The sequence below is a fragment of the Salvelinus sp. IW2-2015 genome, linkage group LG20 (assembly GCF_002910315.2).
Source record: "Salvelinus sp. IW2-2015 linkage group LG20, ASM291031v2, whole genome shotgun sequence".
Classification (NCBI taxonomy): Eukaryota; Metazoa; Chordata; class Actinopteri; order Salmoniformes; family Salmonidae; genus Salvelinus; species Salvelinus sp. IW2-2015.
In genome coordinates, this window is record NC_036860.1 from 57,550,342 (window position 1) to 57,578,097 (window position 27,756).

The 27,756-nt window shown below is 42.3% G+C and overlaps 1 protein-coding gene and 1 pseudogene across 2 annotated transcripts; both read left to right on the forward strand.

The window, feature by feature from the left end:
- The first annotated feature begins 342 nt into the window (after window positions 1–342).
- Window positions 343–24,515, forward strand: LOC111981717 (ran-binding protein 3-like). Of its 2 annotated transcripts, none has more exons than XM_024013118.2 (14): window positions 343–742; window positions 6,613–6,674; window positions 6,839–6,869; window positions 6,984–7,055; window positions 7,310–7,372; window positions 8,336–8,401; window positions 12,920–13,074; window positions 15,083–15,180; window positions 15,534–15,606; window positions 16,954–17,035; window positions 17,379–17,506; window positions 17,701–17,821; window positions 17,949–18,299; window positions 23,814–24,515. In XM_024013118.2, the coding sequence occupies exons 1-14, from the start codon at window positions 523–525 to the stop codon at window positions 23,858–23,860; spliced, it is 1,569 nt and encodes a 522-aa protein (XP_023868886.1). In that variant the 5' UTR covers window positions 343–522; the 3' UTR covers window positions 23,861–24,515. The 2 variants fall into 2 exon arrangements, with proteins under 2 accessions (XP_023868886.1, XP_023868887.1); XM_024013119.2 differs by having other exon boundaries at window positions 12,920–13,017.
- A 1,934-nt stretch (window positions 24,516–26,449) lies between these two features.
- The window catches only part of LOC111980021 (NAD kinase 2, mitochondrial-like), a 9,148-nt pseudogene continuing 7,841 nt past the window's right edge, over window positions 26,450–27,756 (forward strand).

Sequence of the window (27,756 nt, forward strand, 5' to 3'; positions counted from 1 at the left end):
TAATCTAGAGCATGGTAGAGACATCCAATTTCTTTGTCTGGGCAGATTACTTTCATGTAGCACCCATCATGGCAGAATCTATGTTTCTTTATTATGCATTACCTACTTAATAGGTTACATCGTCTAGGCTATAGCGGGTAAATCTGTAGGATTGCGCAGAATAGCATTTATTTGTATTTTTGGGAAATGTTTTTAATGGCATAAGAGAAGAGTGAATTTAGCGCTACAAACTGATTGAGGGTGCTGCCCTGGCTAAATCACTCAAGATTTACCACGCCCACATTTCACAAGCAGCCAGGAGCCATGCTCGGTAGTAAACACGGGATATGACTGTTCATTCACACACACAGCAAAGGCTACGCGACAGACAACTGACTGGAGTGCCAAAATCAACAAATCAGGAGTATCAAGCTTTTGACACCAAAGGAGCAAATCACCACCTTTATCTGGATTCTTCTTTATTTTCTTGAGGTTGTGTTTTTATTTTACTACGGTAGTTTATCACATCTTCAGATCCGTAGAATGAGAGGGAATCTTTCCCCGAACGAAGATATTTCAGGGTATTATTCAATGATGCCTGTCTCGGACTTCCATGCAAAGCCTTCCTGTACGATGGAGCCCGCGGACAGTATGTGTGGAGCGGGAGGAGCTGTCACCGCCAGACCGCTGATGGGGAACACCTCTTCGTGGCAGCACTCGGGGGATGGAGGATGCGCGCAGGACGGACCTGAGGAGTTAAACGGTATGGTTGTCATTGCGTCTCACTTTTTTAAAGCGACTTGAACAGATCTTTACTGCTAGATAATAATATGAATAGATTTGAAGACCTTAATATAATCAAGGTTTTGTTTTTATTTTTTGAGATTATGTTTTTAGTGCCATAATGCTACACATGATTAATATTCCCCATTTATTCACTCTCAATGTGACAAGCTCTTAGTAGGCCCTACTGCAAACATGAAACTCATTCACAGAAAAATATTTGGAAAAATACACAATTGTTTACCGTAGCACATGTAGATATCATTGCTCTTCTTTGCTCTTTCAGTAGTGACATCAATATTTAGTCTACACTCATAATGAACACACACACGCACATACACATACATACATACACACTGTATCCTGATGCAATATCTCTAGGGTTCTTATCTTATTTAACTACATAGAGCACACATGCACAGAAGCATGGACACAGTATATGTGGGCTCTGGACAGGTTCTTAGCTCAGGCCTGTTGATTTTCTGGAAAACAATGCAGGAGGATGAACGTATGGTTCAGTAATTGACCTGATTTAAAATACAGTTATAGCTTGGCTCTTCGTACATTTACAATACAGTTATAGCTTGGTACATTTATAATACATTTATAGCTGGGTACATCTTGGTATATTTATAATACAGTTATAGCTTGGATCTTGGTACATTTATAATACAGTTATAGTTTGATTTTGGTACATTTATAATACAGTTATAGTTTGATCTCAGTACATTTATAATACAGTTATAGTTTGATCTTGGTACATTTATAATACAGTTATAGCTTGGTACGTGTTGCTTTTGAACCAAGCCTGTAACCTTTTGCACATCCATGTCTAACCTATAGGGATGAGTTGACATTCTATGGCTGCAGGGTTGTCATCTGCAGCTCAGTGTCACCCTGGTGTAACACAGTGGGATGTGTCAGGAATCAGGGATGAAGTGAGTGCATTGGACAAGTACTGTATATGTAAGACATGATCAGATCTCATCCCAGGAGTAGTGGTTATTATTTACCACCCACTTGAGGTTACAGACTCCACTAATGAAAACGAGGACCAGGTCAGGCTAGCTAATACCAGTTTTCTCCACCAAGCTACCAAACTAGCTAGCTCTGGTCATGGCCAATGACTAGGCTCTTTCTCATGTTCCAGCGTGAACACTGAGATATCCCCCCTCCCTCCTCCATACCCAAACTACAGTCCCCCTCCTTCTTATAGTGTTATAGGCACCCAACTTCCCCTTTTAGATTTCCAATCACACGTCTGTTCATGTTTCAGACTGAAGTGACGAAACATACTAGATTATTCTATTGCTAGGTGGAGAAGAAGAAAAAAAAACATCTACAAGAGAAGCAGAGCAGTTGACCTGAAGTTCTGGATTTGAATGTTTTCCCAGGGGCCTTAACTAGAGCGATTTGGATGTATGGCTCTCAGTAAATTCAGAAATACTGTCTCGTTACCGGTACTTTCAATGGTAACCATGTTTAGCCCCGCTGTTTGCTGTAGGGGAAATAATAAGCAGGCTGAGATAGTGTTTAGGTCGAGTTAAGAGGCCATCGAGGTAACCAAATTATTAAAGATTAGCACAATAGCTCATCAATAAATTACAAATAATTTCTGATATTCCCAGGAAAATCAAATGCTCTTAGGACATTCAATCCGGTAAGATCTTATTTTCTCCTAGTTTCTCAGTAAAAGTCTGTTTTCGTCCAGAGCTGCAGAGCTAACAGAGATATGACAAGTGATTCATGAGGGTGTGACTAAGGCCTCAGTGAGTTAGATATGCCCGTTCCCATAGTTGGAGGTTGTTGTAAGTAGCCCGACATTCCTATAGTGGTGAAGCACCCCTTATAATAGCCTGTTAGAGGCCCAGTCTGGCTTATGGACTCAGGAGTAAGACAGCATCCAGGGGGAGCTCCGTGTGTGTGTGTGTGTGTGTGCTTGCGCGTGCTTGCGTGTGTGTGTTAGACTCTTTGCAGGGGGTCCTTGGATGTAATCTGGGGCACCAGCAGAGTTAAGGTTTTCCTTTCAGCATTTCCTGTTCTACAGGAGGCCCCAAACGTTTTCCTAAAATGGTATCTTTGTTCATACAGTGTGAGGTCCCTATATATATTAGGAAAGCCCTCTCTTTTATCAGAAAGAGTAAGTAGCCTTGCACAAACCTTGGTACAAGGACACCCCCTGGACAGGACACTACTCTATCACAGGGCCTTACCCCCAATCTATCTCCTTAATGTTGAGTGCCAAGCAGAGACGCACCGGGGATCAAACTCCCAATCTTGCAATCTCAGGGCAGACACTCTAACCACAAGGCCACTGAGTTGGTTCAGGAATAGACATCGAAGCTAGTTCCGCTTTTTTTCATTATTCCCCTCAAATCAGTCCTTGATTAAAGACCTGGGACACCAGGTGGGTCCAATTAAGTATCAGGTAGAACAGAAAACCAGCAGGCTCCGGACTTCGTAGGGTAAGAGTGAATACCCCTGGTGAATTGCACTGGTGGGTGACATTTATTAGTTCAGGCTTGGGGCTGAAATTCAAACTGTAAATATTGTTTTGTTGAGTTCCCAAATCCAGAACTCACATTCTTGTATTAGAAGAATAGTGCTGTTTTTGTCGGACTGGTTTATATCAATGTCTGTAACCATCTGTCTGACCATAAGGCTGTGATGCAACTGTATGCTGGCCACGTGGTCTTTCAAGTTGTTTTGTCCTTATGTTACCCCAGCTCCCCAAATGAAGCCCAGATGTTCTGCTAGATTGAGCTATTGTTGTGTTGTTCTCGTTTGGACGATCTGAGAACGGTTGCTGGAACCACTGAAACCCCACTTGGGCCCGCAGCCAGCACGTGTGTGAATAGAGGCTGTCTTCATAACATGTGACAGTGGGTACGCTCAATTATGGGGAAGACAGGGGGAGGCAAGGCAGCGTTATGAAGGGGACGGGGCTTGGTGGAGGCTTGGAGCAAAGCATTGTCCCCCCATGTGAGTGTTGTGTGGGCAGCTGCTGCTTGTGACATGGTGGAGTGATTTTTTTTCCTGGTCCTCTGCCCCTTTAACCCCGCCCAGCCCCGGAGTAACATTCTGATTGAGACCAGAGTAACCTAGTTTGAGGCAGCTTTTAGGGGGAGTGCTCCCCGCACCAACCCACTCCTGCTCCTAACAGAGACAAGGAAATTCGAGAAAATGTGCATGCGTGCATGTGTGTTTAATGGGCTCTCCTCTGCGTCTCTTTCTCAGGGCAGCGGTTTGTGGAGCACTGCCACTGCTGGCAGTGGTGTTTATGGCATATTCAGCTTCTGCCAGAAGAGAAGCTCACTGCTTCTTTACAGGATGGTTAAGTTACCACTAGCAGAGGACAGAGAGAACAAAACATACTTCAACAAACAGTTCAATCTCTCCTCTGTGCCTTCCAAAAGCTGAAACTAGGGGACATTAAACAATTATATTTTATTCAAAATCTGTACAGAAAACAGATTCCAACCAAATGAAAGTATTACCATGGGGGAAAAAAATAAATTTTACATTTTAGTCATTTAGCAGACGCTCTTATCCAGAGCGACTTACAGTAGAGACATGATTCATTCAATGACATGATTCACTTTTAGAGTAGGCCTACTGTTTTTTTAGTACATGCTGCTGAAAGGCTCTGTTGAGGTCTTCATACAATAAAGACTAGTTAGTTGTGCCTTCCTTATAAAGTCTGCAATAGAATGGTCTACCTGTGAGCATCAATTCTCTTTGAGAGGCCTCAGGAAATATTTATGATCCACTCCTGCAATGAGCATGGACAGGGCATGTGCATCTCTATTGATGTCAATCTTCATAGATCACCATTGTATGGTCCTCGTCTCTGAGTGATTGGGTCTTGCCTTAGTTTGCAGTGCTTCTCGGGTTTTTCTACCAGATACAAGCATGTTAGGGTTTTTTCTCTTTGAGAAAATAAAAATGTAAAAATGGATTAATGTATAGACAGACCTTGTCAGCAATATTCCAAGGAATGCTCTTTTAAGCTCAAAGGAAACTAGCTTAATTTATTTTTCATTTCATAAATGGCAAGCATGTCTGTTCATGAAACGTGTTTATTTAGTACTCTCCTCTCTCACTTATGTAATGACCCTTTCAATCCGTGATGTGGAAAAAGAGCGGCTGTCATAAAGAGTTGCCTGCTCTCTGGCGCTAGCCTGACAGTGTGCATCATGTCAGGATTTTCTCATGACGTCTGTTACGTATGGCCCTCAGCCGAGGTCCGGGGCTGTCTGACCTCTGGACACTCAGACCTATGGTAACTGAGACACTGTCTGCCCAGACAGAAGATAGGATAAGGGGGGAGGAGGGGAGGAAGAGGAGAGAGAAGGAGAGAAGAGTAGGAAAGGTTAGTGGAGATTTGGGAAAGAAGAGTTGAGATGGAGGAGATGCAATGGGTTTAATTGTTACTGTATATTCGCGTTGTCTGGGGTGACCAAACTCAACTGTGAGTAGTACGGTACCTAACCTGTGAATAAGTATTTTCCCACAGCAGCGATGACATCACCTATGTGTCAGGGAGGATACACAGTGCTCCTATTGACACTCAGCAAAAACACTCTACCTTAGACACCGATGACCACCCTTCTATGCTGTTACATTCAGAGTAATAGGCACTTGTCTCTGGCACCACTTGACTGTTGGAGTGTTGTGTAAACTAATTGCAATTCCATTTGTGGTGCCCTGTTGTTTGTCTACAGTAGGTCATGTGACTGGAAGCCCTTAGAGTTGGACTGTAGAGTTAATAAGTAGAGCTTGCTCTGATTTCCCCAGGAGGTCACAGACAGGATTACTGTGGCTTGTGGTAGAAATAGCCTCCATTGACCCATTACTGTACTTTTTAGCTTTCAAAGAAAGTTGAACAACTGCATAAATGCAAAAATCAAACACATTTCAATGTTAATCATCAGTATATAGGACACATATTAATCAGTTGCATCTGAACAGTCAGTTGTCTTTAGAATAGGCTGCTCACACCATAGACTTGGGTGAATTCCAAGTGACCATCTGTCACTGACTGTGAAGTGTGAACGCCATCTTTCTCCATGCCCATAGTGAACACAGTCACTGACTGACACAGCACTGGCAAATCTCAACATGTGAATTAGCACACCAAAAGACCTTACTAATTGACTCTAAGCTGAGTTGATCATATGAGGTCAGATCAGTGACAGAGTTCCTGTGTATTTATAGCCTCCATACAGGTCTGGACCAGTCTCAGTCAGTTTGACCCAGGGCCAAGTCTTGGCGTCTGGTGCATAGCTGGCTCACACCTCCACTGCTATCCCATCACTCAGCCCTGCCACGGTGGGCTTGTCCCCAGCGTCCAGGGCCTGTTGTCAGGCTGCGTGGTTACATAAGAGGCCTTGGATGTCAAAGCCTCCATTGATTAAAATAACACATTGGGGTGGGATGACGATGGACATCTCCAGTCAGAACTGTGGGCGAGCCTAGAGATCTCACCGCTCTTTGGGTCCTTGTTTAGTTGGCTGTGTGTTTTGAGGGTTAATTGAGGAATAATAAATGTAGTAGGAAATTACTCTTAAATTCAGAACAGTGCTACTGTTGATTTTCCTAACTTTGCATTTTAGTGTCTTGGCAGAACAGTGTGTACTGACAGCTCATAGTCTCAGTCATTTCCCTGGTTACGTCTTTGTGGTTTCAGTGACAAAATTAGGAAAAGTGTTTTCCTATTTGAATTTAAGTAAACGCTTTTAAACTCAGTTACGGTTTAGCTAAGATTCACTCATGGATAATGACTCAGTCGCTGTATCAAACTTCAACAAGGATAATTCTCTAACTGTGCTATAATCTGTCTTTTCACAGAGAAAACTGTGCTTGCCCCACCGGTGTTCATCTTCCAGAAGTCTTTCACGCTTTCCATGAAGGTAATCTGAATCATATCCTGAAGGGTAACATGTTGACAGATGATGCACATGCATTATTAAAAAGTAGTTGCTAATCAAAAGGATACATTCAGAAATATGTAATGGAAGAATATGTATCATTAGTTTGTATTTCTGAACTTTCTTTCTGAACTGATTTTCTACAGAGGAGAGCAGAGCGTTGGGAGGAGGGATCAGGTCAGCATTATATCTGCTGCATGTCATAATGAGGAAACATTTTGATGAATCTCTGTTGCTTTCTATTGCATTGGCAGTAATGTATTTATGTGTACTTGGCTTGTTCTCCAATAGTTGTGGGAATCAGTCCAAACAAACGAGTCCGATCCTTCACATACCCTAATCCTAACAGCAGAATGAGGAAAGGTGAGTGTTCAGAAATATCAATTTGCAGAAATTGTCTGCCTACTCTATTAAAAAAATACATATATACGTATTATGGTATTATTACCACCAAACGTAAACATTTGAGGATTGAATTATAATTCCTGTTCCTCAGTGTTACTCTCCATTGGTAAAGGTGATTTTTTTTGTACAATCTCTACTGACATTTCATCTACAGTATATACACAATGCTGCTGGTTAACATTACTTACCTTTTTTCTCTGCGTCTCTGACAGGCTCCTGTGACGGCAGTAGACGAGTGCGAACAAATTCCCACTCTTTTCCCCCACCGCCTCCAGGTAAACAACCACACCCCCTACACAAGACCTGTCATCTCTCTAGTGTACTCTATTATCTCTATCCTTTCATCCATCCTTTCTAAGCTGTCCCCCAGGGCATACAGCGCCCATGCAACTGAGTTTAGTTGCCTGATTCCTTGACTCGCCTGCAGATGATTGTAGCCTTAATAAAACTGGGATCTTACTGGGATAAAATACAGTATCTCCGTATCTTTGAAATGAACCGAAGCAGTGCACCATGACGTAGCCGCTGGAAGATGTTTGGCGCTACAAATGGATATTTCAGTCGGTTAATGCAGTACCAATAAAGGTCCAGTGCACTACTTTTGTGACAAATAAATAAATAGTAATAATGATTTTTCAGGGGTGCTGCAGCACCCTCAGCACCCCTACTTCCCGCGGCTAAGCATCATGATCAAACTCTCTTAAAGGGTTTCCTGTCTATATTCACTGCCAGTATTTCCTCTAGGTCCATACATTCCAGTCACTCCATCCATGTAAAGGGTTCTTCGGCTGTCCCCATAGAAGAACCCTTTGAAGAGACCTTTTTGGTTGCAGGTAGAACCCTTTCTACAGAGGGTTCTATATTGAAACCAAAAAGGTTCTACCTGGAACCAAAATTGCTTCTCCTATGGGGACAGCCGAAGGACCCTTTTAGAAAAAAAAATTTGTGTCGATTCCCAGCAACCACTTCAATGCAGCCCCCAGTATCTCTTTCCCCTGATCCGTTTCAGTTTCACTCTGTCACTGCAGCCCTCACCTGCTCATCACAAATCACCAACATGACCCACTATTGGCAACGCGGAACCCTCACTGCTCATTGTTGGCCAAGCATGTTGTATGTTGTCATGTGCCAAGTCTGGCGGTCACTTTGACATGTGGAGCACGTTTTAACTTTAATCATGTATGATATGTCTGTCTGTGTGAACTCTTCTGACGGATCTCCTCTCCACTCTTTCCTAGTCTCAAGATCAAATGTCTTCATGCCTTCAAATCTGTGCAACCGGGCCAACATTTCCCCAAACAGAGGCAAATATCCATTCTCTGGTCTTATGTTGACCTTTTGATGTGCTAAAATACCTCTAATTATCTAATCAAATTTCAAATCAAATCAAATTTATTTATATAACCCTTACATCAGCTGATATATCAAAGTGCTGTACAGAAACCCAGCCCAAAACCCCAAACAGCAAGCAATGCAGGTGTAGGAGCACGGTGGCTAGGAAAAACTCCCTAGGAAGGCCAAACCTAGGAAGAAACCTAGAGCGGAACCAGGCTATGAGAGGTGGCCAGTCCTCTTCTGGCTGTGCCGGGTGYAGATTATAACAGAACATGGCCAAGATATCTAAACAACTAACAAACCAAACTTAATCTCTATTCTACATACTAATACATTCGGTGAGTATTCAGACCCCTTGACTTTTTCCTCATTTTGTTACGTCACAGACTTATTCTAAAATTGATTCAACATTTTTACAAAAACTCATCAATCTACACACAATACCCCATAATGACAAAGCAAAACCAGGTTTAAGAAATGTTTGCTAAATTATTAAAAATTTAAAACAGAAATAAGTTTTTCCCAGTGGGTCAGAAGTTTACATACACTCAATTAGTATTTTGTAGCATTGCCTTTAAATTGTTTAACGTGGGTCAAACGTTTTGGGTAGCCTTCCACAAGCTTCCCACAATAAGTTGGGGGAATTTTGTCCCAATCCTCCTGACAGAGCTGGTGTAACTGAGTCAGGTTTGTAGGTCTCCTTGCTCGCACACGCTTTTTCAGTTCTGCCCACAAATTTTCTTTAGGGTTGAGGTCAGGGCTTTGTGATGGTCACTCCAATACCTTGACTTTGTTGTCCTTAAGCCCTTTTGCCACAACTTTGGAAGTATGCTTGGGGTTATTGTTCATTTGGAAGACCCATTAACTTCCTGACTGATGTCTTAAGATGTTGCTTCAATATATCCACATCATTTCCCTGCCTCATGATGCCATCTAGTTTGTGAAGTGTACCAGTCCCTCCTGTAGCAAAGCACCCCCACAACATGATGCTGCCACCCCCGTGCTTCACGGTTGGGATGGTGTTCTTCGGGTTGCAAGCCACACCCCTTTTTCCTCCAAACATAACTATGGTCATTATGGCCAAATAGTTCTATTTTTGTTTCATCAGACCAGAGGACATTTCTCCAAATAGTATGATCTTTGTCCCCATGTGCAGTTTCAAACCGTAGTCTGACTTTTTTATGGCGATTTTGGAACAGTGCCTTCTTCCTTGCTGAGCGGACTTTCAGGTTATGTCGATATAGGACTCGTTTTACTGTGGATATAGATACTTTTGTACCTGTTTCCTCCAACATCTTCACATGGTCCTTTGCTGTTGTTCGGGGATTGATTTGCACTTTTCGCACCAAAGTATGTTCATCTCTAGGAGACAGAACGTGTTTCCTTCCTGAGCGGTATGACGGCTTAGTGGTCCAATGGTGTTTATACTTGCGTACTATCGTTTGTACAGATGAACGTGGTACCTTCAGGCGTTTGGAAATTGCTCCGAAGGATGAACCAGGCTTGTGGAGGTCTACAATTTTTTTGGCTGATTTCTTTAGATTTTCCCATGATGTCAAGCAAAGAGGCACTGAGTTTGAAGGTAGGCCTTGAAATACATCCACAGGTACACCTCCAATTGACTCAAATTATGTCAATTAGCCTATCAGAAGATTCTAAAGCCATGACGTCATTTTCTGGAATTTTCCAAGCTGTTTAAAGGCAGTCAACTTATTGTATGTAAACTTTTGACCCACTGGAATTGTGATACAGTGAATTATAAGTGAAATAATCTGTCTGTAAACAATTGTTGGAAAAATTACTTGTGTCATGCACAAAGTAGATGTCCTAACCGACTTTCCAAAACTATAGTTAATTAACAAGACATTTGTGGAGTGGTTGAAAAACAAGTTAATGACTCCAACCTAAGTGTATCTAAACTTCCGACTTCAACTGTAAGTATTCAGACCTTTTGCTATGAGACTCGAAATTGAGCTCAGGTGCATCCTGTTTCCATTTATCATCCTTGAGATGTTTCTACAACTTGATTGGAGTCCACCTGTGGTAAATTAAATTGATTGGACATGATTTGGAAAGTCACACACCTGTCTATATAAGGTCGAAAGACTTGTCTGTAGAGCAACGAGACAGGATTGTGTCAAGACACATATATGCAGCATTGAAGGTCCCCAGGACCACAGTGGCCTCCATCATTCTTAAATGGAAGAAGTTTGGAACCGCCAAGACTCTTCCTAGAGCTGGCCGATCGAACAAACTGAGCAATCGGGGGAGAAGGGCCTTGGTCAGGGAGGTGACCAAGAATCCAATGGTCACTCTGAAAGAGCTCCAGAGTTCCTCTGTGGAGATGGGACTTGGGAGAACCTTCCAGAAGGACAACCATCTCTGCAGCACTCCACCAATCAGGCCTTTATGGTAGAGTGGCCAGACTGAAGCCACTCCTCAGTAAAAGGCACATGACAGCCTGCTTGGAGTTTGCCAAAATGCACCTAAAGGACTCTCAGACCATGAGAAACAAGATTCTCTGGTCTGATGAAACCAAGATTGAACTATTTGGCCTAAATGCCAAACGTCACGTCTGGAGGAAACCTGGCACCATCCCTACAGTGAAGCATGGCGGACTGCAATAGCATCGAATAGTCCCCACGATATGCAACTGTTCAGGGAAGTCAGGAACCAATACACGCAGTCAGTCAGGAAAGCAAAGGCTAGCTTTTTCAAACAGAAATTTGCATCCTGCAGCACTAATTCCAAAAAGTTTTGGGACACTTTAAAGTCCATGGAGAATAAGAGCACCTCCTCCCAGCTGCCCACTGCACTGGGGCTAGGAAACACTGTCACCACCGATAAATCCACGATAATCGAAATTTTAATAAGCATTTCTCTACGGCTGGCCATGCTTTCCACCTGGCTACCCCAAACCCGGCCAACAGCTCTGCAACCCCCGCAGCAACTGGCCCAAGCCCCCCCTCTTCTCTTTCACCCATATCCAGACAGCTGATGTTCTGATAGAGCTGCAAAATCTGGATCCCTGCAAATCAGCTGGGCTAGACAATCTGGACCCTCTCTTCCTAAAATTATCCGCCGTCATTGTTGCAACCCCTATTACTAATCTGTTCAACCTCTCTTTCATATCGTCTGAGATTCCTAAAGATTGAAAAGCGGACGCAGTCATCCCCCTCTTCAAAGGGGGAGACACTCTAGACCCAAACTGTTACGGACCTATATCCATCCTGTCCTGCCGTTGTAAAGTCTTCGAAAGCCAAGTGAACAAACTGATCACCGACCATTTCGAATCCCACCGTACCTTCCCCACTATGCAATCCGGTTTCCGAGCTGGTCACGGGTGCACCTCAGCCACGCTCAAGGTCCTAAACGATATCATAACCGCCATTGATAAATGACAGTACTGTGCAGCCGTCTTCATCGACCTGGCCAAGGCTTTCGACTCTGTCAATCACCGTATTCTTATCGGCAGACTCAACGGCCTTGGTTTCTCTAATGACTGCCTCGCCTGGTTCACTAACTACTTCTCAGATAGAGTTCAGTGTGTCAAATCAGAGGGGCTGTTGTCTGGACCTCTGGCAGTCTCTATGGGGGTGCCACAGGGTTCAATTCTCGGGCCAACTCTTTTCTCTGTATATATCAATGATGTTCTTGCTGCGGGTGATTCTCTGATCCACTTCTACACAGACGACACCATTCTGTATACATCTGGCCCTTCTTTGGACACTGTGTTAACAAACCTCCAAACGAGCTTCAATGCCATACAACCCTCCTTCCGTGGCCTCCAACTGCTCTTAAATGCTAGTAAAACTAAATGCATTCTCTTCAACCGATCGCTGCCCGCACCCTCCTGCCAAACTAGCATCATTACTCTGGACGGTTCTGACTTAGAATATGTGGACAACTATAAATACCTAGGTGTCTGGCTAGACTGTAAACTTTCCTTCCAGACTCATTAAACATCTCCAATCCAAAATTAAATCTAGAAACGGCTTCCTATTGCACACCAGTATTTCTACTTGCACATCCTCATCTGCACATCTATCACTCCAGTGTTAATTGCTAAATTGTAATTACTTCGCCACTATGGCCTATTTATTGCCTTACCTCCTTACTTCATTTGCACACACTGTATACAGATTTTCAATTATGTTATTAACTGTACGTTTGTTTATCCCATGTGTAACTCTGTGTTGTTGTTTTTGTTGCACTGCTTTACTTTATCTTGACCAGGTCGCAGTTGTAAATGAGAACTTGTTCTCAACTGGCCTACCTGGTTAAATAAAGGTGAAATTAAATAAATAAATAAGAAAATGTGGAAAAGGTCAAACGGTCTGAATACTTTCCGAATGCTCAGTATAGTATATTTCTATTCATACCTGATCGTAAGACTGACTTTGAAGGACAGAATTTGATTTAAGTCTCTTTTTACTCCTCCTTCCCTCTCCTTCCCTCCTTTTCTATTCCTCTTATCTTCTGTGTAGTGACACCTCTGAACAGGGTCAGAAGGTCATTACTTCAGCCTGCACGTCTCCTCGCCCCTCAACCCTGGAACATCTCCTTACAGCCACACCTATCTGAGGTATTCTACAACTCTCTTCGCCCCCTCACACAGAGTGAAACGAGAAAACTCTCTCAGGTAAAAAATTAAAAGAGAGAACTCTCTCAGGCCTTAAAAGTATTTCAATAATACAATTATTATTAGTTGGGGTTGTGTCATTGCCTGAGGGACCCACGTACTCTTCTCAGAGAAACCTATTCACTCACTGCCAGTTTATAAACCCAAACACCAAAACCGGTTTGAATCAGTTCTGTCTATTGGAAATTATTGTGCAATGTTTTTTTTTGTTGAAGTCTCTCTGAATGCTTAAATCGCTTTCTCTCTACTCCCAAACTTGCCACATCAACACACTCAATTATATAATAGCTTATGGCTGCAAAATGTATTTTATTTTCTATTTACACAAACATTGTGTTGAATTATTTGACTCAAGAAAGTACCAATCCAATGTATAGTCGTGGCCAAAAGTTTTGAGAATGACACAAATATTCATTTTCACAAAGTTTTCTACTTCAGTGTCTTTAGATATTTTTGTCAGATGTTACTATGGAATACTGAAGTATAATTACAAGCATTTCATAAGTGTCAAAGGCTTTTATTGACAATTACATGAAGTTGATGCAAAGAGTCAATATTTGCAGTGTTGACCCTTCTTTTTCAAGACCTCTGCAATCCGCCCTGGCATGCTATCAATTAACTTCTGGGCCACATCCTGACTGATGGCAGCCCATTCTTGCATAATCAATGCTTGGAGTTTGTCAGAATTTGTGGGGTTTTGTTTGTCCACCCGCCTCTTGAGGATTGACCACAAGTTCTCAATGGGATTAAGATCTGGGGAGTTTCCTGGCCATGGACCCAAAATATTGATGTTTTGTTCCCCGAGCCACTTAGTTATCACGTTTGCCTTATGGCAAGGTGCTAGATCATGCTGGAAAAGGTATTGTTCGTCAGCAAACTGTTCCTTGATGGTTGCGAGAACTTGCTCTCGGAGGATGTGTCGGTACCATTCTTTATTCATGGCTGTGTTCTTAGGCAAAATTGTGAGTGAGCCCACTCCCTTGGCTGAGAAGCAACCCCACACATGAATGGTCTCAGGATGCTTTACTGTTGGCATGACACAGGACTGATGGTAGCGCTCACCTTGTCTTCTCTGGACAAGCTTTTTTCCGGATGCCCCAAACAATCGGAAAGGGAATTCATCAGAGAAAATGACTTTACCCCAGTCCTCAGCAGTCCAATCCCTGTACCTTTTGCAGAATATCAGTCTGTCCCTGATGTTTTACCTGGAGAGAAGTGGCTTCTTTGCTGCCCTTCTTGACACCAGGCCATCCTCCAAAAGTCTTCGCCTCACTGTGCATGCAGATGCACTCACACCTGCCTGCTGCCATTCCTGAGCAAGCTTTGTACTGGTGGTGCCCCGATCCCGCAGCTGAATCAACTTTAGGAGACGGTCCTGGAGCTTGCTGGACTTTCTTGGGTGCCCTGAAGCCTTCTTCACAACAATTGAACCGCTCTCCTTGAAGTTCTTGATGATCCGATAAATGGTTTATTTAGGTGCAATCTTACTGGCAGCAATATCCTTGCCTGTGAAGCCCTTTTTGTGCAAAGCAATGATGACGGCACGTGTTTCCTTGCAGGTAACCATGGTTGACAGAGGAAGAACAATGATTCCAACACCACCCTCCTTTTGAAGCTTCCAGTCTGTTATTCGAACTCAATCAGCATGACAGAGTGATCTCCAGCCTTGTCCTCATCAACACTTACACCTGTGTTAACGAGAGAATCACTGACATGATGTTAGCTGGTCCTTTTGTGGCAGGGCTGAAATGCGGTGGAAATGTTTTTGGGGGGATTCAGTTCATTTGCATGGCAAAGAGGGACTTTGCAATTAATTGCAATTCATCTGATCACTCTTCATAGCATTCTAGAGTATATGCAAATTGCCATCATACAAACTGAGGCAGCAGACTTTGTGAAAATGTATATTTGTGTAATTCTCAAAACGTTTTGCCACGACTGTAAATTCAGAAATGTAATAGGACTGTAAAATAATAATTTGCATTGTTTTTTTGTCCCATTTCCACAGGTGAGCCACGATCCTTCAAATGATGTCTCCAGCATCTCAACTGACCGCCCCCCCACTGTTGGTGTATTACATCAAAAGAAACCCCATCAAGTTCACAGGTACGCAGAGGACCTGGTTAATGTAACAGTAAAGATGCAGGGTGTCTAGTTGGGTCAAGTCTGTACAATATTTCATTTTTATAGCCTCCCAGCCACTTTAAACCGTATATTTGACAGTTGACATTCTAATTGAGGGCTACAAACTCCAGGTCAAGGCATGGATTAGTTAAACCAGGGGGTTTGGGTTACGTGTTAACTTTCAGTCCAGACCCAGGACTGGACAGCCTTGCTTCAATCCAGAGACTTTACAGAGTTTTCCTCTGTCAGAGCTATGTGGGGTCTAGGGGTTTAGTTCCCAGCAGTGATTCTGAACCTGCTGACCTCTCTGCTGACCTCTGGTTCACCCTCCACAGATCGAAGCCAGACGGTACCACCTCAGACAGGGTCCAGTTTGTGTTTGGGGAAAACATGAGCGAAAGAGTCTTGGTGAGTTCAGCAAGCACCACTGACATACACTACATGACCAAAAGTATGTGGACACCTGCTAGTCGAACATCTCATTCCAAAATCATGAGCATTAATATGGAGTTGGTCCCCCCTTTGCCGCTGTAACAGCCTCCACTCGTCTGGGAAGGCTTTCCACTAGATGTTGGAACATGGCTGCGGGGACTTGCTTCCATTCAGCCACAAGAGCATCAGTGAGGTCGGGCACTGACGTTGGCCGATTTGGCCTGGTTCGCAGTCGGCGTTCCAATTCCTCCCAAAGGTGTTTGATGGGGTTGAGGTCAGGGCCCTGTGCAGGCCTGTCAAGTTCTTCCACACCGATCTCGACAAACCATTTCTGTATGGACCTCGCTTTGTGCACGGGGGCATTGTCATGCTGAAACAGGAAAGGGTCTTCCCCAAACTGTTGCCACAAAGTTAGTAGCACAGAATCGTCTAGAATGTCATTTTATGCTGTTGCGTTAAGATTTCCCTTCACTGGAACTAAGGGGCCCGAACCATGAAAAACAGCTCCGGACCATTATTCCTCCTCCACCAAACTTTACACTATGCATTGGGGCAGGTAGCGTCCTCCTGGCATCCGCCAAACCCAGATTCGTCCGTCGGACTGCCAGATGGTGAAGCGTGATTCATCACTCCAGAGAACGCGTTTCCACTGATCCAGAGTCCAATAGCGGTGAGCTTTACACCACTCCAGCCGATGCTTGGCATTGCGCATGATATTAGGCTGGTGTTCGGCCACTCGGCCATGGAAACCCATTTCATGAAGCTCCAGACAAACAGTTATTGTGCTGATGTTGCTTCCAGAGGCAGTTTGGAACTCGATAGTGAGTGTTTCAACCGAGGACAGATGATTTTTATGCGCTATGCGCTTCAGCACTCGGTGTTCCTGTTCTGTGAACATTTAGGCCAATAGACATTTCCATGTCATAATAACAGCACATACAGTGGACCGGGGCAGCTCTAGCAGGACAGAAATTTGATGAACTGACTTGTTGGAATCCTATGACACCATCCTATGACGGTGCCACGTTGAAAGTCAGTGAGCTCTTCAGTAAGGCCATTCTACTGCCATTGTTTGTCTATGGAGATTTCATGGCTGTGTGCTTGATTTTATACACCTGTCAGCAATAGGTGTGACTGAAATAGCCGAATCCACTATTTTGAAGGGGTGTCCACATACTTTTGTATATATATTGTACTTATACAGTAGCAATTTGCATAGGATGACTATGCAATATATGATGTCATCACATTTGAATGAGTTTAACTGTGTTACCAAACACGTCATATTTACAGAAATGCTCTCACTTTCTCACCCTCATATAGAGACCACAGAAATCCCCTAGCAGTGAAGATTCTGATTGCAGCTCTGATTCTGACTCTTCCACCTCTGATTCAAGTCATAAAGGTAAATCATTAAGCGGGTCATAGTGTTTTTACATGAGTACACAACTCTGGTCCTCGAGAGCCAGTACCTTAATGGCCACAGTGTCTGCTGATCCACCAAGACTGTGGTCCTAGGCTGCATTTATACAGGCAGCCCAATTCTGATTTTTGCCCAATTATTGGGAAAAGAGATGACCTGATCAGTCAAAAGACCAATTAGTGGAAAAATATTAGAACTGGGCCGCCTGTGTAAATCCTGCCATAGAGGACTGGAGTTGTGCACCTCTGTTCTAATAGCGATTGACTGCCTCTTAGTGGATGCCTTTCAGAACTGCAGCTGAAGTTCTGTCTGTGTTTGCTGATAGGTGCTGTGTGGAGCAGTCTGAGGGAGTCTGCTGCAGCTTACACAGCGTCATGTGGGAGGCAGCATGTGCTCAGGCTCAGGCGGGTTCAGCTGTTCACTGGGGAGGAGAAGGAAAGCAATGTGGTCCAGGTGAAGACCTATAGGGCTGACGCATGCCAGATCTTACAATGCCTGGTACCTGACGGCACAGTTGATAACGTGGCATGCAATGTCTGAGCAGGGAAATGTGACCATTATGTTGAAATAGGAAGTGACCAATGCCTTCTGATATTGCTAAAGGCAGTGGTGTACCTTTTTCATTTTTAAATATTATTTTCTTTTAGCTGACCTGCAGACTGTTTGTCCTGGAAAAAGGAACTCCGTCATGGACTGAGCGAGGGAGAGGAGTCCTGCGACTCAATGATCTAGCATCAGGGACCAAAAGAGGGCTTCAGTCCAGGATAGGTGAGTTTATCATGAGGGAGTTTATTATTCCCATCACTCTGACCAACACCTGCACGTCTTTCTGTGATTCTTAATGTTTCTCATCCTCAGTATATCTCTCACACCTGTCGCCCTCTGATCAAAACAGTGATGAGGCACCAGGGCAGTCTCAAGGTTATCCTCAACACTAAGCTCTGGCCACACACACACCTACGTCGCCCGGCCCGCCGGAACCTCCAGGTGACGGCCACTGACGTGGAGACTCAGGCCGTTCGGGTGTTCCTCATTCAGGCCAGCGCCAGGGACGTGGCTCGCCTCTACGTGGCCATCCACCATCGGCTGGTAGCCCTACGGGCCAGTGCTGCTGAGAGGGAGGCAGAGGCTGCAGGGGGCAGGACCAGGGAGGGGCACTGCAACAGTGAGAATGAAGAGGAGGAGGAAGAGGAGAGACAACAGAAAGAAAGAGAAGAAAGGCTGCTATTGACACGATTGCGACCTGGTAAGAGTGAATAGCAATAGTGATAGGGATGTACTCTACAGTTGTCTAAGATGAACTTGTCTGAGATTATCCCTTGCTCTTTCACCTACACACCTGTATGTCTACGACTAAGTCCAATGTTTAGCGCATTGTTTGTCCTGTGTAAAAAAACGTGTTTGGAATTTTTGCTTAGTTTGAGTAAGGGAACATTCGTCCTCCAATAGATGTCTGGTGGGAAGTCACGTTACTAATCCCCAGTCCACATTCCAGAGTCAGAGGCGTTGGGTTAAATGCGGAAGACACATTTCAGTTGAATACATTCAGTTGGACAATTGACTAGATACCCCCCTTTCCCTTTTCCCTTTCCCAGAGGGAGCTGTTAGCAGGTGGTAGTCATAGACCTTCACTCTGCCACTGGCAAACCCCCCCCACATAAAAAACTGAGTAACAGATGGATCCCCATCATGGTGGATTACATTCCTAAAGGTCCCAGGCCTAAAAAGATTAGGTTATTTTTTGTACCATTATGAAAAAGAGAAGAGAACACTAGATTAGTGGTTTTTAATTGATGTACCTTGAGGAACTCTCAAGTGTGCCGCAAAACTTTTCCTAATCTTGATAATTTTTTTGAACACTCACTTCTAAACGTGACCTGTTGAATGCACATGGGATTTTGACTTGGGATCACCAGTGCTGCTCAGATAATACACAGAACCAAAATATAAAGCAACATGCAACAATTTCAGAGAATTAACTTTATTTGTAGTAACAGTAACTTTATTTGTCACATGCGCCGAATACAACAAGTGTAGACCTTACAGTGAAATGCTTACTTACAAGCCCTTGGGGGCAGTATTTCGCAGTATGGATGAGAAGTGTGCCTAAAGTAAACTGCCTGTTACTCAGGCCCAGAAGCTAGGATATGCATATAATTGGTAGATTTGGATAGAAAACACTCTAAAGTTTCCAAAACTGTTAAAATAATGTCTGTGAGTATAACAGAACTGATATGGCAGGCAAAAACCTGAGGAAAATCCATCCAGGAAGTGGGATTCTTTTGATGTGGGTATATTCAATTGAATGCTTATAGAGAATCTAAATGGTTAGGGCCCAGCTTGCAGTTCCTATGGCTTCCACTAGATGTCAACAGTCTTTAGACATTGTTTCAGGCTTGTTTTCTGAAAAATGAAGAAGAATGAGACATTTTTGTCAGTGGACTGAGAAAGAATGCAGAGCTGGTTTGTGCGCATGACCGATTGCGCGCCCTTCGTTGTTTTTCCTTTCTATTGAATACGCTATTGTCCGGTTGAAATATTATTGATTATTTAGACAATTGACAACCTGAGGATTAATTATAAACATCGTTTGACATGTTTCAACGAACTTTACCGGTGTTTTGACCGCCTTGGAGCCAGTGGATTACTGAACATAACGCACCAACAAAACTGAGTTTTTGGGATATAAAGAGGGTCTTCATCGAACAAAACAAACATTTATTGTGTAGCTGGAACACTTGTGACTGCAACCATATGAAGATCTTCAAAGGTAAGTGATTCATTTTATCGCTATTTCTGACTTTTGTAATTCCTTTACTTGGTTGTAAAATGTTTGTATGCTTTTGTAAGCGGGGCGCTGTCCTCAGATAATCGCATGGTATGCTTTCGCCGTAAAGCCTTTTTGAAATCTGACAAAGCGGCTGGATTAACAAGAAGTTAATCTTTAAGCCGATGTATAACACTTCTATTTTTTATGAATGTTTATTATGACTATTTCTGTATTTTGAATTTGGCGCTCTGCAATTTCACCGGATGTTGTCGAGGTGGGTCGCTAGCGGAACGCCTGCGCCAGAAAGGTTAAGAAAATATTTACCAAATAAAGTAAAAAATAATAAAAAGTAACACAGTAACATAACAATAACAGGGCTATATACAGTGGGTATCTGAACCGAGTCAGTGTGCGGGGGTACAGGTTTGAGGTAATTTGTACATGTAGGTAGGGGTGAAGTGACTATGCATACACTACCGTTCAAAAGTTTGGGGTTACTTAGAAATGTCCTTGTTTTTGTCCATTCAAATAACATCAAATTGATCAGAAATACAGTGTAGACATTGTTCATGTTGTAAATGACTATTGTAGCTGGAAACGGCAGATTTTTTATGGAATATCTACACAGGCGTACAGAGGCCCATTATCAGCAACCATCACTCCTGTGTTCCAATGGCACGTTGTGTTAGCTAATCCAAGTTTATCATTTTAAAAGGCTAATTGATCATTAGAAAACCCTTTTGCAATTATGTTATCACAGCTGAAAACTGTTGTTCTGATTAAAGAAGCAATAAAACTGGCCTTCTTTAGACTAGTTGCATATCTGGAGCATCAGCATTTGTGAATTCGATTACAGGCTCAAAATGGCCAGAAACAAAGAACTTTCTTCTGAAACTCATCAGTCTATTCTTGTTCTGAGAAATTAAGGCTATTCCAATGCGAGAAATTGCCAAGAAATCGAAGATTTCGTACAACACTGTCTACTACTCCCTTCACAGAACAGCGCAAACTATCTCTAACCAGAATAGAAAAAGGAGTGGGAGGCCCCGGTGCACAACTGAGCAAGAGGACAAGTACATTAGAGTGTAGAGTGTAGTCTAGTTTGAGAAACAGACGCCTCACAAGTCCTCAACTGGCAGCTTCATTAAATAATACCCGCAAAACACCAGTCTCAACGTCAACAGTGACGAGGCGACTCCGGGATGCTGGCCTTCTAGGCAGAGTTGCAAAGAAAAAGCCATATCTCAGACTGACCAATAAAAAGAAAAGATTAAGATGGGCAAAAGAACACAGACACTGGACAGAGGAACTCTGCCTAGAAGGCCAGCATCCCGGACTAGTTTAAGGAAAAAGATTCTTCCAGTTCGTGGATGGCTGACGTTTTACATGCCGTAACCAATTGTGCTATTTTGTTTGTTTTTTTGCATAATTTTTTACTTATTTTTTAACTTATTTTGTACATAATGTTACTGCTACCGTCTCTTATGACCGAAAATAACTTCTGGACATCAGAACTGAGATTACTCACCACGAACTGGAAGAAGCTTTTTCCTTTAACAAGTCCGACAAGAAAGATATACTGCTCTCCCGGGAACAGGCCCACATCCCCGTCATTTGTGTGAAGAAAAGACGGAGGAAAAGAGGACGCAGATCAGGCTGCCTTCTGAGAATCCGTAGGCGAGCAAGTAAACTCCCACTGCCATCAATTCTACTTGCTAACATGCAATCATTGGAAAAGAAAATTGATGATCAATGATTATTCTACCAACAGGACATTACAAACTCATATAAGAAAATCAGTCAATTGTCCTGGGCTGGCGTGGTTACACATGGTCTGCCGTTGTGAGGCCGGTTGGACGTACTGCCAAATTCTCTAAAACGACGTGTCACCCATTGAGCATGTTAAGGATGCTCTGGATTGACATGTATGACAGCGTGTTCCAGTACCCGCCAATATCCAGCAACTTCGCACAGCCATTAAAGAGGAGTGAGACAACATTCCACAGGCCACAATCAATAGCCTGGTCAACTCTATGCAAAGGAAATGTTTTGTGCTGCATGCGTGCATCAAAAGAGTTTTAATTAAAGGGCTACACACAAATTAATCATCAGGTGTAAGGAACTATGAAAATAGTTCAAATAAATGCTTTTTAATCTACAGTTGAAGTCGGAAGTTTACATACACTTAGGTTGGAGTCATTAAAACTTGTTTTTCAACCACTCCACAAATTTCTTGTTAACAAACTTTAATTTTGGCAAGTCGGTTAGGACATCTACTTTGTGCCAGACACAAGTAATTTTTCCAACAACTGTTTACAGACAGATTATTTCACTTATAATTCACTGTATCACAATTCCAGTGGGTCAGAAGTTTACATACACTAAGTTGACTGTGCCTTTAAACAGCTCGGAAAATTCCAGAAAATTATGTCATGGCTTTAGAATCTTCTGATAGGCTAAATGACATAATTTGTGTCAATTGGAGGTGTACCTGTGGATGTATTTCAAGGCCTACCTTCAAACTCAGTGCCTCTTTGCTTGACATCATGGTAAGGCCAAGGCCTCAGAAAAAAAATTGTAGACCTCCACAAGTCTGGTTCATCCTTCGGAGAAATTTCCAAACGCCTGAAGGTACCATGTTCATCTGTACAAACAATAGTACACAAGTATAAACACCATGGGACTACGCAGCCGTCATACCGCTCAGGAAGGAGACGCGTTCTGTCTCCTAGAGATTAACTTAGTTTGGTGCGAAAAGTGCAAATCAATCCCAGAACAACAGCAAAGGACCTTGTGAAGATGCTAGAGGAAACAGGTACAAAAGTATCTATATCCACAGTAAAATGAGTCCTATATCGACATAACCTGAAAGGCCACTCGGCAAGGAAGAAGCCACTGCTCCAAAACCGCCCTAAAAAAGCCAGACTACGGTTTGCAACTGCACATGGGGACAAAGTTTGTACTTTTTGGAGAAATGTCCTCTGGTCTGATGAAACAAAAATAGAACTGTTTGGCCATAATGACCATCGTTATGTTTGGAGGAAAAAGGGGGAGGCTTGCAAGCCGAAGAACACCATCCCAACCGTGAAGCACGGGGGTGTCAGCATCATGTTGTGAGGGTGCTTTGCTGCAGGAGGGACTGGCTACCCGAAACGTTTGAGCCAAGTTAAACAATTTAAAGGCAATGCTACCAAATACTAATTGAGTGTATGTAAACTTCTGACCCACTAGAAATGTGATGAAAGAAATAAAAGCTGAAATAAATCATTATCTCTACTATTATTCTGACCTTTCACATTCTTAAAATAAAGTGGTGATCCTAACTGACATAAAACAGGGAATTTTTTACCAGGATTAAATGTCAGGAATTGTGAAAAACTGAGTTTAAATGTATTTGGCTAAGGTGTATGTAAACCTCCGACTTCAACTTTATATAAAAACATTGTCACAGGAAATGGATGATTTGCTGTATGGATCAAATGAGATGGAGGTCATTACCACTAATTAAATGAATAGGGAAATGTTAGGTGTGCCGGAGGATATTTTATCCCATCAAGTTGTGGCACAGTTAAAAAAAGGTTGGGAACCACTGCACTAGAGATGAGAACTAGGTATTGCTGTTTATCTAAACAATAGTCCACTTGTTATTCCTTGCAACAACCTCTCCTTCAGCCTCCTTGAACTTGTATGTCAACTAGACACCTAAAGAAGCTAAAATTAGCCCCGTATCAGCTAACCATGCATAAATCACATTCCAGTGGAGGACAACTTATGTCCTCTGGAGCAAAACATGTGTTGTCCCTGTAGAAACTCAGTAGAGACCTACATGACATGAGAATGCATCCTGAACAACTCTTAACATGGCCATTTTGTCATTGTGCATTTACCAGACAAAACACTGTGCTGCAAAACATAAAGCTACTGTATATAAATATTACAATATTTTCACTTACACACGTTCCATAACATGTCTGTTTTTCTCCTTTGCAGTGGTTTGTGATTGGATACACAGTAAACCTAGTTTGGATTCTTGGTGACATGACATCATATCCTGACCTGGACAATCTGAACAGAACTTTGGCTATAATGGAACAGTGGGACAAAACATCAAGAGACAGCTTGCAAGTACTTACTATCTATTGAGCTATCATAACTGCCTTCTTTCAACAAAAAAAAAAAAAAAGATTATTCTATTGCCGTACTTACTTTTGTACTTCACGTTATTGTGGCAGTGTGCAAGGGGAAGGTAAACCGCCGCATTATGACAGAGGTAATCTAGATGTAATGACAGATAAAAAACAATTATTTATTTTTGTTATTTTATTATGCATTTATAATGAATCCAACTGTTCATGCAAGTGCTATTTGTGGCTGAAGCACCCACATTAAACTTATTTTAAACATATTTAGAATATTCCCAAAAGGTTTTGTTCTTCTGTATTTCTTTTATAAGCATTATGTTTTACATGTTGTAAGTGTTTTAAAAAGAGCTTATGATCAACGTAATGATTTTGAAACAATTTTTGTATGTCTTTCACTACAAACAGAATATAATATGTATCTATCTATTTCAACTGTGAAACAAACAAAATAGCTTTATTGTTAGCTGTTTCATTTATACAGTACATTACTGACATAAACAACAATCTCATGGTTGTGGTACACTCACCTTTTCTACACAGTACTAAATGCATGCCTCTGCCTACCTCTGTAATTGCTACAAATGTTAGAAAACATTTCAATGTTTTTAATGGATTTTAAGTTCTATTACCTAGTGTATTGTCAAAAGCAATTTACTTAAAAGGGTAATCCTGCATAAAAGCAAACATGACTAGCATCTAGTTCATATTCTGATATGTATATATTATATTAATCTGCTTCTGGTAATATCACCATGTTATGTGAGCAGTTATGTCATCGTGATTGATAAAAACTGATTTTCTGATACAACTTTTGAGTTTATCATAATTTTTCATGGTTGTTGTTGCTGAGCTGATGTTACTAACAAAAAAGGTATCTTGTCCTCTAGTCTAGTAGACCTGCATTCATCTATCCAGTGTTTTCAGATCAGTGCAGGCGAAGGAGAGAAGACAAAGGTATCCCACTTTGGACAATGTTTGCCAAATGAATAGCCTCTCTACTGCTGATTTTCCTTCATGAACACTGAAGGACTGGTAAGGTTCCATTCATATTGGTCTCATATTTATAGTGTTTTCAGGTGACAAAGGGAAAGGAAGCTAGGAAAGGAAGCTATTTAGACAACAATATTCTGGCTCCACCGGTTTCCATTAGATAACACAGACACAAAGTCAGATTCCACAGCCACAAAGTCATAATTGCAACAACAACAAAAAATGTCTTACTTTTTAAGGTTAGGGTTAGGCATAAGGTTAGCAGTGCGGTTAAGGTGAGGGTTGATGTTAGGTTTAAACACATATTTTAAGAAGATAAATGGTAGAAATTGGCGGGGTTTATTCATAATTAATAAATAAATCATAAATAAATAATGACTTCTTGGCTGTGGTAACTAGTGACGACAGGCTCCACCCCTAAAAAGCACGTTGTTGTACGTAATGAAATAAGCGTGCGAGCGCATTCCGCAAGCGTGCGTGCTTCAAATACCGTGTTGTAGATTGTAGGTCCGTGCAGCTGGGTACTGTTGTTCTACAAGTCCTCTGATTCTCAAACACATGCATGTATTTAGTGTCTTGAAGACGTTTAGAGTATATAAGTATGAGCAAACTAATGCTTGGATTATTAGAATATTATTTTCAAAATGTGAAAGGTGCATGTAGAGGGTCGCTGGCAAGGAAAGTTGATAGCCAACAATATGGACTGTTTAGAACACGTGCCCAGCACGTGTTGGGCTTACAATCATTTTGATAAATTGAAAACTAGTTATCCCGTTCTACCTAGCTGGATCGGGAGTGCGCGTGGCCATCTTTGCTCTCATTACATTAGCTGGCAAAAGTTAGTGAGACGAAACAAAAGTCGTTCATATAAACTGTCATAGCTAGTTACCTACATTGTTAGCTCGTGAAAGTGAAACAGAGTTGGCTAGAGTTAAGGTGGTCAGTTTCTAAGCTGCTATAGTAGCTAGTGTAAGAAATTGTATTAGATACTGGTAACTTGTTTTACAACTTCTCAACACAAGCTATACTTGACACAACATGCACCCATCCCCTTCTTTACCCAACACTTCGTACCCTTAATGATAAATAACCACAGACCCACACACACATTCCCCTCCCCCATGAATAGGCCCCTGTGAAAACAAACGCACATGCATTCTGCTCAAGGATGAGACTAAGACAAAGAACTGTGTGAAGAGCCAATGGAACGTAGACATCAGGCCCGGACAGGACTACCCACGACCCAGATCGACCAATCGGAAGGCCAGACTACAAGATCAACCTACTTTGCTTGTTGCCTATATAATCTGTACGAACTGTTTAGAGCGCCCTCTTTTTCCGACGATTCCATACGAGTCAGACAGAAGTAGCCGTGCTGCACGATTTGCCAGATATCTTCACACTGAATAAACTGCCTTATTATAAAAATATCCACCTCGTCCTATGTCTCAACTTGATCTCCTGTCTCCAGTAAACGTTTTATCAACACTAGCTCGATAGCTAAACTTGTTAGGTCGTGGTTTGTCAATTCAGAATTACGTTAGTCCACTAATTTAGCTAGGTGAGAGTTGGTGTCGCAGTATCTGGATTCAACGATTGTAGTGCACGAGGGACCCATGTCAAATAGCTAGGACATCAGATTGGATTAACACCGACATGGGCCAACAACTACATTAATGGGGACCAACAACGAATAGCTTTTGTTTCATTTATAAAAAAAATCTAACAATTTACAAGAATGACTCACCGTTCCTTTAAAAACTTTCTGTGCCTTGGGCATCGAGATGTCACTATTTTAAATGGGAGCGTCACATCCAGATGGAGATGCGAAGTATTGCATCACAGGCTGAAATTGGTTTTAAACCCGCAAAAGTTGCTGTGGTGACAAAGATGACAAGGTATGAATTCGAGCAGCAAAGATATCGCTTTTCAGAGCTCTCAGAGGAGGACCTAAAACAACTGGTAAGGGAATGGAAAACGATGTGATATAAGTGGTACTTGCTCTCAAACTCCCTCATATGTTAATGTGTTCGTCATTGACAGTTAAACACCCCCATAACAAGTCATCAACACACACCAGTTTCACTTTCAGTTTAGACATGGAAACCCAGGTGATCCGATAGGTAAATGCTGGTCATAGACAAATATTCACTGAGGATGTCAGATTCCTTTCTCAATGTTGAGTTTTTTAATGCTAATCCTCACCACCAGAGAGCCTAGTTGAAATGACTGCTGTGATTTAAAAAAAAAAAATTTTTTATTTAACCTTTGTTTAACCAGGTAGGCAAGTTGAGAACAAGTTCTCATTTACAATTGCGACCTGGCCAAGATAAAGCAAAGCAGTTCGACACATATAGCAACACAGAGTTACACATGTAGTAAAACAAACATACAGTCAATAATACAGTAGAAAATATATACAATGTGAGCAAATGAGGTAAAGGCAAAAAAAGGCCATGGTGGCGAGGTAAATAAAATATAGCAAGTAAAACACTGGAATGGTAGATTTGCAGTGGAAGAATGTGCAAAGGAGCTAAATAAATACAGTAGGGGAAGAGGTAGTTGTTTGGGTTAAATTATAGATGGGCTATGTACAGGTGCAGTAATCTGTGAGCTGCTCTGACAGCTGGTGCTTAAAGCTAGTAAGGGAGATAAGTGTTTCCAGTTTCAGAGATGTTTGTAGTTCGTTCCAGTCATTGGCAGCAGAGAACTGTAAGGAGAGGCGGCCAAAGGAGGAATTGGCTTTGGGGGTGACCAGAGAGATATACCTGCTGGAGCGCGTGCTACAGGTGGGTGCTGCT